Source organism: Leptonotus elevatus, chromosome 11 (assembly GCF_054856555.1).
Source record: "Leptonotus elevatus isolate MCC_2025b chromosome 11, RoL_Lele_1.0, whole genome shotgun sequence".
NCBI lineage: Eukaryota > Metazoa > Chordata > Actinopteri > Syngnathiformes > Syngnathidae > Leptonotus > Leptonotus elevatus.
Genome location: NC_141249.1, coordinates 13,471,417 through 13,489,814, shown reverse-complemented (window position 1 = coordinate 13,489,814; position 18,398 = coordinate 13,471,417). Strand labels below are relative to the sequence as shown.

At 38.0% G+C, this 18,398-nt stretch overlaps 1 protein-coding gene across 1 annotated transcript in view; it reads right to left on the bottom strand.

The window, feature by feature from the left end:
- agbl4 (AGBL carboxypeptidase 4) overlaps positions 1-18,398 on the bottom strand; it is a 299,306-nt gene that overhangs the window by 271,182 nt on the left and 9,726 nt on the right. Inside the window, exon 3 of the mRNA XM_086090040.1 lies at positions 7,650-7,774. Within this exon, the coding sequence (XP_085946166.1) occupies positions 7,650-7,774 (125 nt within the window). The remainder of the gene's footprint in view (positions 1-7,649; positions 7,775-18,398) is intronic.

Sequence of the window (18,398 nt, the reverse complement as noted above, 5' to 3'; positions counted from 1 at the left end):
GGACATGTCGTTTGGTCAGCCTATGTAATTGCATTCTGCTTTCTTCGCACGGTACAGAGGACTACTGAATTCCCGCATGGAAAATAATAAGTAATTATAACTGCCTTGCCCTATTGCCGCTAATACAGTGCAGCTCAGACGCCATACTTGTAAAACGGCATATCACGGATTTCACTACAGCACGAAATAACATCAAGTGAAGTGTTGTTATGTTTAAAAAACATAATATATACTATACATGCTTTCAGTGGCTATTTTTAAACAAAAGGTTTTCTTTATTGTTCTTAAATTCTATAAAAGTGGGTCACGACTTTGCAACTATAGGGACTGACAACTGTTGAGACCCACTGCCTTTAAGGAGCTTTTATTTTCAAACATGCAAATGCATTGGGAGCTTTAAACTTACTATTCCAAATGAAGAAAATTGCATCATATCACTTTTACAGAGAGTGAAAAAAATAGCAATACATAAAATCAAAAATCTATTGGATAAACAGAAAAAGGCTGGAAAATGTCTTGCTGGGTATCAAGGAAATAATATTAGTTCTTGTTGTTTTCTGACTAATCTAAGGATTTCATCATTCTCTGTAAAGGAATAACACATTTGGTAGGATTGTATTCAATTTTGCTTTGAAATAAAAAGAGCAGCATTCCCAAAGCATATTGCAGGTCTAACACTCACGTTTTCAAACATGCAGCTATTCTGAACACAAAATAAATGTATTTATTATATTTGTAAAATATGTTTCACGCTTGTTTCAACAGCTGCTTCTTTTAAACACTTTAAAAATAATAATAATAATAATAATAAATAAATAAATAAATATTAAAAAAATAATAATAAAAAAATTAAATTAAAAAATAAACACTGTATGTGCTGGCACCCTGCCAACACAGCCATGATATTTAATCAATTATTAACATCCACTTTCATTTCAGGCTATTTGTATATTTTGGGAAATTGCATGTACAATATTGTAGTCAGTTTTCACATTGTGGTGTTTGTGTGAATGCTTGCACAGTTGGTGAAATGTATTAGCAACTGTGAAGTGAATGTTTGCATTTATCTTATCTAAGAAGAAACACCCCAGAGGCACAAGCTTACAGGTCCAATTTCATGGAGATTGTAGGCCATTTTGCAAGAGTCAAGTGGTATACACATATGGGTTGTTGTTGTTTTTTTCTGCAAATGCAGCAATAACTCAACAACTGAATTATATATGTTCCTTCACTGCTACCTATGGGAAAAATTTTAATTCACACTCTTACAGTAAAATTAAATACTGTAATGATCAACAATAGAGGACATAGTTAACACAATTTTTTTTTTCCGCTAATGGTACCCTGTTTGCATATTCAGCTGCAGCCACACAAAAAAATACAACTTTGCCAGCACCCTGCGCCTTGATTTGGAAAATTGGTGCACATTGGCAGCATTATACACACTGGCACACAGCTGGACTCTCAATGAACACTTCACTGATTACTGCACTGATGGCAGACACACCAACCCGTCTCCAAAAGTTCTGATAAAACACATTACGACCGCAAATGGTTGTATTTCACAGAAATAAAACACACGTTGGATAACGTAAACACATCAATTTTTATTTTAGAAAATACAACATTCTCAGTCGGTTTCTAAACTTCGAAAATACAACAAAACCTCCTAAATCACAACACAATGCGTTCCTTGACGGTGACGTTGGTTGACTTCCAAGTTGTAACAACAAATAATTGTTCTGATAATAGCAATGAACATTGAAATAAACTTTGCCAGAGTCAAACTATCAAAGCAAAACTTTGGTTAAGCAATGTTTTAAGCACAGTTTAAAGTTTTTGACTGTCATACATATGTGAAATTAAGTTAAATGCAAGATGGTAAAATGTTGTCAAAAATATCAATTGTGTAATTATTAGTTGAAAACACAATATGGAGACAGAAATGTCTGCAGTGCTTTTGTTACTGCTATGACACAGTTAGTTCCATTTTTTATTCTATGGTCGTCTTTTTTGCATCACTAGTATCCCAATTTAGTAGTAACACAAAATGTCAAAGAAAAGATGCTTGAGAAGTCGGGCTTTTAGATTTTTACCGAGCTGAAAGGGCAGGAGATTTGCAAAACATTGTTGATGATGTAATCGTCTGATTGCCAGATTGTGTGATGTCACTTGATTTTCAGTGTGTGGCTTTGATTTTGTTCACCTTTTTTCTAAATAGCACAACCTTAAGGGTGTACAAGCTGTACTTCTGTTTCCTCCCACATTCCAAAATTGTACATGTTAAAGAGTCTATATTGTCCTTAGGTGTGAATGTGAATGTGAATGGTTGTTGTGTGTGAACGTGCCCTGCAATTGGCTAGTACCAAGTTCAGGGTGTACCCTGGCTCTTGGACAAAGTCATCTGGGATATGCTACAGCACACCCATAACCCTCCAAATGATAATCTATAGAGAAAATAGATGGCTGAAGGGATGGATGGATGGAAAATTAAATGTGTTATTTTCAATATTTGTAGTTCACTAAACCTGATTTAGGAAACCAAGAATTAATACAAAAAAAATGGTGAGTCTACTATATTAGAAAACATACCATTAGCTCTGTGCCTCCTTTTAAAGTGAATCAAGTTTAAAAATAGGGAAATGAACTTTGATAAGGAACCTTGTGTCAGCAGTGATAACCCAGGGAAAACTCATTCCACTATCAGGGCGACAGTTAAAAAATTCATTCTGTGCTGTCGTCATATTCTTTTGTCCATGTCATTATAGAGTGATCTGGGGAGCATCAGCATTCACAATAAGGAAGGATGCCTGAGTTTCTCTTTTAGAGAACAAGGTCATCCAAGATACCCTAAAACCCCCTGACAAACTGCATGATGCCCTGTGCCTTTCTAGAAGTTCTCATCATGTTTAAAACTAGTCCATCCAAACTTTATCAGCCTATGTAGCGACTGTTTTAAGCGATAAACCATTTGGCAGAGCTACACAGAAAATGCCTTTGTAGAATGTAGTGAAAGGAAGCAGATATCACCCACAATCACATTTTGCCATATTATGCACCAGAAGGACAAGGATAGGAAAAATGATTTGTTGTCCGTTCAAAATCAAAATTTGACCACAAAAAAAAAAGAAAAGTCAACGCTAATCACAGATTTGGAGGTTCATGACCCTCTTGGACTCCCGTCATGAGTCATTGACACCAGCCAGCTGTCTTCACGATCATTGCCAATGTGACGACAGCAATGATGGAGCAACATTCACTCAACGTTGCTAGACAATTGCCTGTCTGTCTCCCAGTGCCCCCGCTGAAGGACAATGCAGACAAGATGGTGGAAGGATGTTTGGAAACTTGATCCAGAGCTAACATACTTCATTTTTATTGGCAGAAAAACATAATGCAACTTAAACAAGTCTTTTTTTTTTGTACTTCTGATCCTTCTGCAATATATTCTAAAATAATGTCCTTGCAAAAGTTAATTCAATGTTGATTTAAAATACCATATACATGTATAATAAGAAATAAAAATACATCAGTCACATTATGCTGTATAAGAAATAGATTGACAACTTCTCTGGAGAAATGTTTAACAGTATACAACTTGTATGGAGTTAAATAAATGTAAACTGTTTGTAAACATCCTTGCAACCTTGAGTATTGGGAAAGTTCAATTTTTACATCATCCCATCAAATACTTTTGGGATGAACAAGAACCTAGATTGTGAACCAAGCCCTCTTGTCCAACATCTGTGACCTCTGAACCCCAACAAATCAGCTACAGGATGAAGGAACAAAAAATATAAATAAAAAAATAACACAGACGTGCTTCTTGTCAGTCTTCTCGGATGATTTGAAGCTGGTATAACTGTAAAGGGCGAACTCCATTTGTTCCTCTATTTTCTCATCCTGTAGGTTAAATGGCCTTTCATGTATTTTAGGTCATATAGTGTATGGGAGTTATCTCGCTGTATACACTGATAGTCACAGCAGTAGCTACTGTAAACAACAAGTGTTGGTTGGCATTATGCAAACAATGTAGGAAAGCCTTACATACTTCATGTTCTAATCAATATCTAACTTATCGAGTGTGTCAGACTCAATAATGTCCCTGATGGTGAATTATATTCAGTGGGCTATGTTCTCCAACATTAAAACAAGGTTGGCCCATTGGGATTGGAAGGTACAAAATAGAATACTCTGCACGAGTTGATCCTCTTCCCTGGTTATGGTGAGTAACCGTTCTGTACTGTGCTTTCGCTGGGCAAGTGAGGCTTACAAATCATTTGAGTTGAAGGTACTCGGTGCAAGGTTTTACTGCCTGTCTTCTATGAATGGCTCCCTGAAGGCCCCAATGATAATAGCTCACAGCCGTACCCTTCACGGAGCCTGACATTTAGCACACCCCTACAGCAGAATGGAATGGCATATCAACTTGCCCAATGGGCTGTCATATCAACTCATCCACCGCTTTCTGGCCACAACATAGGCAGAGGATGAAATGCAATGGTGCTAGCAGGAACTTGCTTGTTGAGGTTCACTCACTTTGGATTTAGAACATAAACTTTTGTAAGATATAAGTCAGCATACCTGCAATAGGTATTCGGAAAGTTTCTTTAAATGTGACTGTATGGATACAAGCCTTTTTGTTGAGACGTGAAATATTTATGGTAAGGAAAAAACAAATGTTCAATAGGTGCGTACATGTGCTACATGACCAAAGCTTAGGCCATTAGCTCATTTGCTCCACAAAACGTATAACATTTTCTATTTTTAATATTGCCATGGTCCCAAAAACGTATTTATATGTTTTTTAATGTGTTTTTTTTATGCTAGAGCATACCAAAGTCTTTGATGCAGCCTCTGACCAGAAGAGGTCGCTTTAAGCAATGGTAGTTATTACAAAAAAACAGACAGCAGGTGGCAGCAGAGTATAAGAGATCAACCAGGGCCATTGTATGTATGCCATGTATTCAAGCGAGGCTCGTGTAGCGAGTGGGACGGCGCTGCGCATACATGTCGTTACTACAAAGACCAAGATTCCTTGCTAATATAAATAAGTGAAGAGGATGAAAAAGAGACAAAGAAGAGGTTGTGAGCATGCGCACAGCAAAAAGCATTGCCCCGTTCCTTTGAGGTATTCCGGTTATGTTTATATGAACCAGTATTCCGGTTATGAAAGGGGTAACCCAGGGCTCTTATTCGGGGTTTTAAAAACACGAATAAGAGCACATTCGTCTTATTGTGCGTGTTTACATGGCCTTTCAAAACCCGAATAATGCCAATATTCGGGTTTTAAAAGGGTTATTGCCTGCATGTAAACGTAGTCTGTGATGTCATCTTCAGTCGACAGCAAGTGGCAAAATGGCCGCCCCCTGAGATGGATAACAATGGCTGGATTTTGCTTCATAACTCTTACTCCACAAATGCAATGTTAATCAGGATGTCATGTTCAGACTAGTGAGGTCACATATAACATATTATTGTCAAGAAATGTTTAAGTTTGACTTTCACTTTAAACAGCCACACATATGAACACTTATTTTATGCCTACGGTGATGCTAAGCTAATGTCCATGCACCAGCAGTGGTTTACATACAGTACCCATGTGGTATCAAGTGCTACAAATAGTACCTCAGGATATAAAAAGCATCAATAGAAAGTAGAAACATGTTGAGCCAAGTAAGTCCCGTGCAATGGAAAAGGGATAAAAGTAGGATGCCTGTAAACCAGCCCACTGGACACTTAAATGATTTGTCAATATATTCTTGACTTCAGTTGAGTATTTTTTCCCTAGGATTGCAACCAACTAAAGCAGAGCAGCTATGAGATTTTTTTTGAAGTATGCAATTTGTTTGGTAAATGCAAAAAAGAAGACACAAAAAGTAGACATTCATCCAGTCAACCATCCATCATAACCGGTGAAGCCAATTTCAACAAAGCTTCTAAGCTGATTGAGGCAGACCAAATCTGTTTCACCAGCTTACATTCCTTCAAAATAGCCATCTCACTTCCAATATCACGGGCTTTTACTGTTCCCCATTCCCCTGGCTCAGGCTGAGAGTTAGCAAGGCTTAGCTGGATGAAACACTCCACCAGTCTGGTTCTCCCCTGGAACCAGGCTGATATCTCCATAGAACAGCATCTCCTCACATAACTGCACTTAGCTGTTTAACATACTTGTGTTCTATTATCCTTTGTCTAATTTCCTACTTTGTATGATTGTGCTCATGTCACACGATTATGTGCATTTTGGATACTGGGAACACAATTAAACATAATATGTTGTAGACATAGATTAAAAAAAAACCACATGAAACACTACCAAATTGAATAGATCCAATTCGCATATGGTCTTTTTGAAGAAGGACATTGGACAGATAAGAAAGGTATGTTCCCAGAAACAGATGGCAGTGGCTGTCATCTTCTCAGTTAAATGCGCGATTGTATTTTATTCATGCATGTATTTGTATTCACTAAAATGCTGAATATTATTACACCTTTTATGTATGCTCCCTTCCCAAGCCCCTTTCTGCCAATCTCTCCCACACACTTTCTGTCATTTTGCCACAGCAGCAAATATCCTGTTGGCCCGAGCTGCAGGCTGCCGGTGCTGGCATATCTAGCCCTGGGATCGATTCAGCTCCAAGTCGAGGCCTCCCATTCATCTCAGAGCCATAAAATGTGATTAGTGCTGACTACAGCACTGCAGGGAGATGGGCTGATTGGCCTGATAGGCTCAGATAGGGCGTGTTGGACACTCCACAGGAAGACAGGCGCAACAGTATGGTGAGGATTCATCCTTATTTTGCCTTTTTCTGTGTCTCAATCTATTTCATTTTCTGTCGCTTGCATCGTCCTCACTCACTCACTCACTCACTGTTCTCTTTGTGCTTGCGCTGCTACTTTGCATTGTCTCTGTTGTTCTTATCTGAGCTCGACAAGATTATCCATGAAAAATGATATCACAAAAGTAAGGATTTATTGCCAATGTTTCCAGTTTTACCTTCTTCTTATCCAGCAAAGTCATATTTAAATAGCACACCCCCGCCATGCCCCCTCCCCAAGCTATGTTAACTGTCATCACATACAGTGTATCTCTGTGCCATGTGACCACCTCTGTCCACCAATCACAAAGCTCGCAGTTTGCCAGTGGCAGAATCACCCCGGGAGACTATGACAAGAACTGATGCAGGGAAAGGAAGATTACTTCAATTCAGTGGGGGAAAACTTGCTTTGTACACAACTTACAGATAGATGTTGGGAGGGAAGTCTAATTTAACAGATTGTACAATTAATTCTAAATTAGGTTTCGTGAATTACGTGGCTTTTGTTTTTTTGGTTCCCAATGATGACTCCCTAAATACTTTTGTATCAAGAAAATAATTGAATTAACTTGATTCAAGATTGTTCATGTTTTCAATTTGATCTGATTAATTGATGCATGCAATGTCTCTGGATCACAGAATATGTACAGAAATCTGTTGAGTTTGTATATCTAGTACGATGTCTGAATAAAAATTGGCACCAAATGTTGAATATTAATAAGGCATCCTAACTGATTACATTTGCAATACTATAGAAAAAAGTGTTTTGGATGTATGAATGTCCAAAACTTGACCCCTTCAGTGCCTTTCAAAATATAGAACGCTGACCTGTGTCTCTCGGACATTCTCCACGGTGAAGTTGAACCAGACGCGGAATCGGGGATTGCAGGTGTCGGGCCGGATGAAGAGGTCAAACTCAAATTCACTGATGTAGTCAACACGGCCAAGGTTCCCTGCAGAAGCATACGAGTTTACATGAGTGGGGATCATTTGACCTGTATCCCATTTTGACATTGCTTTAGCAAAGCACTAAAATGTTCAAAGACAGATGGCCTCATTCAATTTAATGATACGCTGACTGTAAAATAAAACAAAAATGCCTTCGCATGTCGGTACATTGACAAGTCTAGCACACCAAAACAAGCCCCACAGAGGGCAGTTAAGCATGAGAAAGACCAAGTGGCACAAAAAAAGGCTTCAACCATCCATATTGAACATATCAGCGGTACATACTAACCACAGAAAAAAGACAGATGATGAGTGGAAGTATAATTAATCCAATGGGAACCATTTCCCCACTTTCAATTCTCATAGCTGTCTACAAGATGACTGGGTGGTAGATGAGTACATGACAGATGGTTTAAATATAAGCTTCATATATGTCTACTGATTTATATACAGGCTGGGATTGGATATAGAACATGGAATATGTATGTTGAAGATACTTAAGATAATAGACGAGTTGTGTCAAAGTGAATGGAAACACACAGATGAAAATTGAAATGGGAGTGTGTTAACCTTCAAGGCGTAAAAAATATGTGAGATTTTAGAATAACTGATGCCAGGTAGCAAAGCTTGTGTAACTCCATATAGAAAAAAAAAAGGTTTGGAAAGGAAAGGAAAGGACATCCCTTTCCAAAACTTTTTTTTTTCATTAAGAAATTATGCTGACATTTTGGGAAAACTTTATTTACAGTGACTTGCTTAGTTTAGTCTTAGTCCAAAGACATGCGTGGCAGGTTAATTGTACACTCCAAATTGTCCATAGGTGTGATTGTGAGTGTGGAATGTTGTTCGTCTCTGTGTGCCCTGCGATTGGCTGGCAACCAGTTCAGGGTGTACCCGCCCCCCGCCACCCCGCAACCCTTGTGAGGACAAGCGGCTAAGAAAATAGATGGATGGTTGGACTTGCTTAGTTTTTGATTTAGCTCAACACATGCTGATGACCCTGGAAGCTCACAGCAATTTTGTTATCATTTTAAAACAAAGCTGCCAATTTTTTATATGTTTAAAATTAAGAAAAGGTAAATTTTTAGTATATTGACGGTCATTTTCTCTTTTCCTGCAAATTAATATCGGCTTAAAATATCGGTTACGTACTAATAATCGGTATCAGTCTTGAAAAAACCATATCGGTCGATCACTATTACAGTTATTTAGTTCAGTATTGTTTTCCACATGTTTTTGTTTCCTCATTGTCATATGATATATTATTACTTAATGCTGTACCTTTTTTTAAATTGTTGAAGTTTGGCAAGACGGATTTTGGATATCCACATACTCTCACAAATTCTCCAACTTCACAAGGTTAACAGGTAGCTGCAGCACACATTGATGAGCACATGCATGTGATTATAAACAGATGGGCTAAGCACCACAATGTCAAACAATATCTCGCTCCGGCTGCCACAGGACGGAGCTAATCCACTAGTCAGCTTGCATCATGCGTTCCGCTCATTCAAGGGCACCAACACAAGTGCAACCATTACTTCATATACTAATGAAGAATACATAAACATGCATTTTATTAACAGCATGCTATGTAATAGCCACAACAGGAAAAAAGGCAAGACTGTACAATTATAATAACTAATGGCTAGTTCTCTTTCACATTTCCACAGGAAGCACTAACGGTAAGTGATTGGCGTCTTATCCCAGCGCACAGTCCAGGAAAACAACCCTCTCCACAGCATATTTGACTAATCAAGGAGTAGCTGCATGGCTTGGATGCTGACATATAAAACTAATGTACTTCATAAATTAATTATAAGCCTTTTCTCCTGTCAAGTACTGTATGCATACACAAAATAAAATGCAACATAACACTACTGGAGAAGGGTGAAAGAGATATAAAGGACGAAGGACAATGAACGTGAATATGGCTTGAATCAGAATAGTAGAAGGCTTTAACATGTCTGTCTCGATGTCCGTACTGTGTGCAAATAATAGCACATTTATAGATATCACAAAAAGTTAGCCACATTTTTGGGGGAAACACACAAATATTTCCTAATAAAGGGTAGGGGAAATTACTCTGAATGACTGCACTGAGCATGTAACACACATTGATTTTATATGCTAAAAGAAATATAATTTGTCCGGATCATTTAGTTGAGTATATCTAACTTCAGCCTCCCGAGACATTATGGGCATTTCTATGCTTTTTACACTGTAGGGAACCATTAGAGAAAAAACGTTTTCTGGTCCATGATGACTGTGCCCCATAATTGGATAATTCAAAAATGCACTGAATATAGCCTCACATTCCAAAAACACATTCCTAAACTTATAATTGCATTGTATATTTTAAGATACAAGATACATTAACTAGGATAAAAAAAAATAATAAGAAAATGTTTGTTGAAGTTCAATTTGTAGTCTTAAAAGCATTGGGCTTTAGATGTTCTACTACATTTTATTTTTCACTCCTAGTTATTGTTCGTTCTCTGGTTACAACACTTAAGCCAGGGCAGGGGTTTTGTATAGTTGGCAACCCAATTCGAAGCAATTTAAAGAACTTAAAGTCGTAAGATGAACCGTGCCCTGCTCCGGTGCCTTTGTCATCACATCGACCATCTTTCATAGCAATTCATAGAGTAAACACGGCTAAGCACAATCAATACGAGCATGTCAATAATGTCCACCAAATATCATCCTCTACAGCAAGGTCTTCACTCGACGAGTTATGCATTTCATACATATGCAGGGGATTTATACAATATTTGAATACTGATAACCAGTAGAAAATGTCAATATTCAAACGCTTTTACTTTGTCATACTGTATAATGCAGAGAATAGACACATTTGACATCAACTTAAATAAACGGTATAATTGATCACGTTTAAAAATATATATTTATCAGAGCAGCATGGCTGTGGAACATGTAGCTTGTACAAGATGCAGTGTTCCAGGTTTCAATGCAGCCCATGAGGCTTGTGTCAGAAAGTCATACCCTCCCTAACTTGCCTCAATGCACTGCTAATAAGAACTCATCAAAAGTACAACATCTCTCAATTCCCCGTGCGATTGAATCTGCAGGGGTGGTCTTACACACTTGAAACCTAATGCATCTTTCTCTTTCTGCTTGTGAACACTTTAGTATTGGATAGTAATAGACAGCAGCCATGGGCTGCTGGGTTATTGAGTCCAGAGCTGGAGGGTCTGACATGAGAGATGGCTGCAGCCTCAAAGTCCGAATTACACGTTGAGGCCATGAAGCAGCAAGGATATGACACATCATTGATCCCTGTTTTAATTTTATGGTGGCTACCTCCACATTCTAACACTTTGGTGGGCTAGAGGCCTGACCATTTAAATCAATGACATGTCATTTAGTATCAAACTAACACCGACTGCTTTACTGTGTGGCTGCGCTTTCCGGGAAATACACATTAACTAGGATAAAAAAAATAAAAATAAAATAATGAAAAAAAACCTTTAGGGCAAAAAAAAGGACTGTCACTATCAAATATTTTTGGAATCGATTATCGATTATTCAAACCATTAATCGACTCATCTGATTTATTTTAAATTTTGCATTACAGTGTATTAAAAAAGCATGTTTTCCCCTGATTACTGTTTATTAACTCATTGAAACCCAAAAACGTATAAATAATTTTTTTATGTGTTTTTATGCTAGAGCATACAGAAGGATTTGATACAGCTTCTGACATGAAGAAGTCAAGCAATGGCAGCTATTACAAAAAACAGACAGCAGGTGGCAGCAGAGTATAAGAGATCAGCCAGGGCCATGTTAGAACAAGCTCTTTTTGCCAGTGTTTTCAAAAGGTTTGTGAGTCATGATGAAACTTAGCTATTTTCTAATGCTAATTTGTGCAAAACAGAAACAAATACAAATATACTTTTTTTTTCTGATGAAAGAAGAGACTGATCTTTCTTTTCAATCAGTCAAAATCCAGTAAAACAGCTGGGAGAAAAGTGGGTTGCTTAAGTGAAAATGGCTAAGAGTGACTGAGTACCAGTGATTGGTGTTTTTTTTGTACTCTATAAACTATCTATAAACTCGTATTCGTATAGTGATTTTAAAAAGGGGGGATTGATGTTGTACTATGTTACCGGTTCATATTGTTTTCCAAAATAAAAACAGATGTTTGCAAATGTTTTATTTTGATTATATACAGAAGATAATCAGTCTTCTTTCATGAAGGGCTGGAGAAATCAGTGAAACAATTAGTTACTATGCTGAAATCACAGAATTTGGATCGTTTGAAATAATAATAAAAAAAAATGGCTCCAAACAATTACTTGATTATTAAAATAGTTGTGGATTAATTTGATAATCGATTAATTTTGACAACTCTAAGTTCAATATTTTTCTTCTTTTTTTGTGGGTGGGACGGAATTTGCACGAATTAGGTTACTGCAAGGATGGGATAAGAACAAACACATTTCTGGTCCTTGAGAACAAGACTATCATATCATTCCTCCAGTGTATCATTTCTCTTCATCATCTTCTTCATTGGTGTCTTGACAGGCTGCGTTAAACACAAGTCTTTATCCTTGAGAGGACACTAGGAAATGTACTAATTTTAATTTGGTTTAAATGAGTAGCTTGGCCCTGGCGGTGCCCTAAATTACACAATAACTAGCTCTGTAAAACAATGAAAACTTTTCTCTGTCTATTTTTTTCCTTCACTATCTGGCTAGCCACACACGTATAAAAACTACAGGTGAAAGTCTTAAAAATGCATAATGGCAATAGAAGTTCAGAGTAAATTGACCAATTACATGAAAAAATGGTTAAAAAACACAATAAAATGATCATTGATGGTCTATTATAAAAATGTGGTCAAACGTTCATCTCTAGTATGCAAAACATTATCACAAGGAGCAACCAGCACGTAAATATGCTGCATGCATATGGTGTGTGAGTGTGTGTATGCAGAATTCATCTGAAGGGGAAGCAGAAGAACCTGGCTAATGTAATCCCATTACAGAGGTACAAGAGGGAGCAGTCACAGTGCTCAGCCCGCACAATGGGCCCCTGCAGCCTGTAGCCATACATTGGATGGATGCTTTCTGCCATGCAGATGGATCATCACACAGCAGCAGCAGCAGCAGCAGCAGCAGCAGCAGCAGCAGCAGCAGCAGCAGCAGTTCCGCATGCCCGAGGCCTGAGGTGGAACTCACTCGCACGGCCGGCCATTACACTGGTAATAGGCAGTTGTTTCCAAATGAAATGGACTGTGTGGTTACAGCGTTACCTCTTTAGTAGACATGCGGCCTATCATGTCCTGAATCTTTTATTTGAACACATAATTTATCACGTAGGTGGGCTGCTAACCACCTCATTTTAACAGGAAAATACACAGCAAGCGTATTTTATTGTTTTCACTCAATTGCTTTGAATTATGAGTTAACAACAAACTGTAGTATAAGAATAGGTCTACAGTTAAGTTGACCTGGCACAAACAAGACCAAACATGTCTAAACAGCAAGGCTTGAGATTAAAAGAGTGCTGTACTGCTGAGGGACTGTAGCCAGGCACCTTTTTAAACCCATTTTTGCTGTGTTCAATTTCATTATCGGAAAACATATCCGTTCCCGCCTTCAGCTCCTTTGCTGTGTGGGCAGGACTCCTGGACACAGACGAAGGGGGCTGATAAAGACAGAATTGATTCCAGCCAGCAGCCTCAGTGTCGGGGTTTAGTTTAGTCCTGCAGCTAAACGGCTGTTTTTTCCCCTCCGTCTGTCTTTTTCTCTCTTGCCTGCTCGTCTGAAGGCGAGTTGTCACTGAGGCAACATCAATCTCCCGCCTCATGATTTCTTAAAGCCTGCCTTCTCCCTTGATGCCTTATCACTTCATCTGCAGGCGAGATTAAAGAGGTCACCTTCCAAGTTTCTACAAACTAACTATCAAACAGGTATACTCAATTACGTTATATAGCTTTAAAGTGCCGGTTGCTAGTTAACATTTTTTCTTGAGTAACTGTTAATAGGCACATTAGGGTCAAAGGTAAGTGGAGTGCCAGTCAATCGCAAGGTGCATTTTTTTTGTAGGGATGTTTGATACCACGACAAGTATGAGTACTCAACTCTTGATTAGTCACCAATACCACGAGTACTTTTGGTACACCAAAAAAAGCAATGACAGATCATTTCAAAGAAAGATTTGGATATCCAAATATAGTATTTTTCCTTAAAATTAATGGCAATTTTCTATTCATCTAATTTCTCAATTCTAGTTCCTGATCGTACATTAAACTAAGGCTAGGTATCGGCCTGATACTGATATGTGATATCTGTTACGGGTGTCCCGATACAACTTTTTGAAATCCAATACAATATTATATATTGCAGGCTAGAGTACTGTCCAATACCGATATCGATCCAATACAATATTAGTAGGAATGATACATATTTTTTAGTACGAAACAATAGAAGAGACTTGATCAAGTGACACTAGTCAAATAGTCAGCAACAGTTGGTATGAGAAAAAAAGGACCAAAGTTATTTCAAACATTTGGGTTACACAAATTCAACCTCAAGAAGAGAACCTAGAGGAGCAGGAGCCGAGTCTGGAATGGACTGCTTGCATATGAGTGCTAGTTTCAGAGGTTTGGCATGTTGTAAAGTTCAGATGGGAACTTTCACCGGTTCTTTTACCTTGAATGCTCGCTATAGTAATAATAACAACCAGGAGACTGCATATTCTAAGTTGAACTATTTACTGAATGCCAGAAAGATCGAGTACACAGCTGTGGAGCCTTATCTGCTGAATGCGGAAGAAGGTCTAATCTACTCAAAATAGTCTTTGCTCTTGGCCGCCCACCCACACAGGGGACGGCTCAGCCTAGCCCATGTGAAAATGTGTGACCTGATGGTCTTAACTGGTTTCAACTGGATGAGTGTGCCAGAATGCAGATAGATAGAAAGGTGCCAAGCCAGGACAGGTCACAGCGACTCAATGGCTTAGCCCAAGTCACTTATCTAATCATTAAGAGCCCTTATCTAACATACCGATATAATCAAATACTGTAGTGTTGTTGGCTAATATCGGACCGATATCTGATATCAATATCGGATTAGGACACCCCTACTATCAGTAATTGCCCTTCCCTAATTTTTTTGTAGAAATTGAATGATAAAAACAATTCTAATACGCAATCAAACTACTTGAACATATGTGGCATATTTGCAATCACTGGTGTCAGGCCGAAACTTCATAAATCACAATTTGGCAAATTTCTTATTTTTTAAATAATCGATACTTTTGGTCAGTCCACACGTCTGTGTGTGTCATTTTTTCGAATGATTGACCAAGCTAAAGTGTTAAAAACGGCTTGCTCTCTTTGATTATGCAATGTTAATGGTTGAACAAACATAACGATTTTGGAGTCTTCTGAAAAGTGACAATTCCGGAGGTCCAAGGTTTGGCCCGATGCCAGGCCAATGTAATTCAGAAGGAATTGAATTTGAGTTATGTTTAGAGTGAAAAACAATTGCAACCTGATTTGAATATTATACACTAAACAAGATACAGTAAAAGCATACAGATATGCATTTGAATGTGTAAAGTGTAAGAGACTCTTACGTGTCATGTCCTTTAGCCACACACATACATAATAAGAGTGTTTGCAAATGTGGAAAATGCTTGAAGAATCATAACACAGTATGCAGCACAAACAGGATAAGAGCGCACGATAAGATGGGACAATAGGAATGAAAGTCATTTTGCTATGAGTCCACCCATGCTCCAGTGAGCTTCTCGTTTCAAAATAGATGAAGAAAGCTGGGCCCGAGGACAGCAGTGAGATATGCAGGCAACCCGCACATATCTGATGATGTACAGGCCTGCCTTCACATTCTGAAGAGAGCGCAATTTTCAAGCTAGTCTTTTATAATTGTATTTTTTTTTTCTTCCAAAAGGCCCTACAGCTAGACTGGTGTGATCCATCTGAAGTGGTCGGTGTAGTAATGGGTCATAGTGATGCGCTCATATTGGTAATGGCTTAATTGTGTTATCAATCTCATCCAGATGGTCCTTTAGCCTCACAGCTCTTGCCCTGCGACTGTCAAACACCATACATTCGTACGGGAGGAACTGCCCTCCTTACTTTCATCTCTTTCACAAGCTTGAAATGCTGGGTTAGCTGTAGGTTTGTTCTAACTAATTCGTTTCATGCCATCATTTGACAAGTTATTTAAGTTGAACCTTAAGGGACATGAAGACTGGTAGAGTGCTAAGTTGGATCTACCCAGTTGTCTGCCCTTTTCCTAGATCCCTCCACCATATCCAGTTTTGCTTCGCTCCATAATACTGTATCGTAGTGCTTCGTATCCTCCTCTTTAGTCATTTTGGAAGAAGCTCCTAAGATAAAAGTGTAGGGACCTGAGAGGAGCCCTTGGCAAGCTCAAGGTAAGGAGAAGGTCAACAGGCCTACTTAGAAGACCTGTTATCATCTGGCTAACATGTTATCAGAGAACCTGCAGTAGTGTTTATTTACAGTTATTGCTCCCTCTGGGTGCACACTTCAATGCCTGAGGCTGATTGCTCTGTAATGAGTTCAGGAACACTGGGAACCGATGCGGCAAGAGAAACAAGAGAAGCAAGAAATCACTGGCCAATAACCAATAGGTCAGGAAAAAAAACCCTGAGGAACAACTGAAAACGTGACTTATTGAAAATGTCGACTAAATTGACAGATCACTATGCCATCAAAACCCGAAGGAGCGCGAGAATTTCAACTCTCGATGGGTGTCATTGGAACATGGAAAAGAGAAGTGAATAGAAACTTCGGATATGTTGTGTAAAGATCAGATGAATAAAAATAGTCGCCATGACAACAATGTGAAGTACAGTCACTATATTTCCTAAACTCTGAGCCTTTAGCCTTCACTGCGTCGGCAATAATTGCTGCAGCATGTTTAAATGTGTGTTGCCATATCGAGTACCGTCTGTATACAGTATATTAGGGATGTAACGATATCTAAACATCATGATACGATATTATCACGATAAAAATGTCACAATACGATAATTATCACGATACTGTGAGGAGGTTGCCGTTATAAAAAAAAGGTAACAATATTGTAAAAAAATGAGCTCATACTAAAAAAAAACTCTAATAATACTTAATAATGAGGCACGCACACATTGAGTTCCTCCACATATTGACTCAGTTCACAAGTATATTACGTTCCCCTTCATCTGACCATTAGCATTGAATTTAAACAAAAAAGGGCCAAAACATGCCTTGTGAAAATTAGACTGCCCTTAAAAACTAGCCACCAGAGGGTGCTAGAACTGCACAAATGGAAATCAACCCGACTTTTTTAACAGATGTGCTGCTTTAAATATCTTGACATAACGACGACGATATTGTGGCAGTTTTAACATCGCGATGTCACAATATTGCCATCATTGTAACATCCATACTGTATATACTGTATATTAAACAACACTTTATATTGTTTGCATTCCAAATTGGTCATACATCTTTTACAATTGTTTGGCATTTGATAAAAGCAATCTAAAGGATTTAAGCTCAACCAGAGCGTATCGTGTAAGCAGTCAAATTGTTGCTTGCAGTGTGAGCCCTGTATATGAAGTATGAGTTGTAGTTTTAAAAAAGATTTTAAAAGCGTACAGTACTTAAGACACAACCACATCATTGATAATCATTTTGACTACTGAATAGCTTTATAATGTTTAACATTTTTCCACATTTATGTACTTGTTTTATTTAAGTAAGTGTCAAAATAAGTTGCCAGATCTGAACACAAAATTGTTTTCGAACCCTGTGCTATTTTAACATATTCAAGAATAAACATTGCATTGTGGAACTTTGAATAGTTGTATTCATGTACAGTATTAAGTACTTAAGTAATGACAGTGATAAACACCAATCAAAAACTTGAGAAGGGTAAACACTGTTCGACAAAGTCAGGCAAAACTTTACTTTTTAGTTTTGTTATTCATTTATTGCAGGCTAAAATATACCATAAAAGCAAATCCAAGCAATGACAGACTAATCCCTTTTTATTCCATCGGATATAGGAGATTATAAGACATAATTAAGTAATTCAATTTAGATGTTCTTCGTCAGTGAGAGCAACGAGAAGTTTTGCTTTAACGGTCCATAATGTGAAGAAGAAGACAAAATATCAAATATTGTATAATCTGTGCAATAAAATCACCAGACTTTGTATTAAGTTATTATTATTATTATAGCTACATGTCTGAGCATTTTCAATCGCAACCTCTTACACCTCCACATCACACCTGGATACATGACAATTTAACATCCCCTTTGATTACTGGTAATGTCCATTAAAATCTGACTGCTAGCATTTGCTGACATTTGCAAAGACAAGGTGCTTGCTAGGTCTACAATGTGTTGCTCCAATCAGTGCCATCAACAATTAACTTACATAACACTGTGGTTGTTTGTGCTACTTTCTGGCAGATGAGGTTTTTGAGTGCCACTGAGCCAATGTGTTTACTCAATGATTAGACATGGCCCAATACAACAGGTCGGAATGTCAGCGAGGATTATTGCACTGTTTTCAGTTGCTTGGTTTTTCTTGCTATCGTCCTGATAAAAAAAAAAAG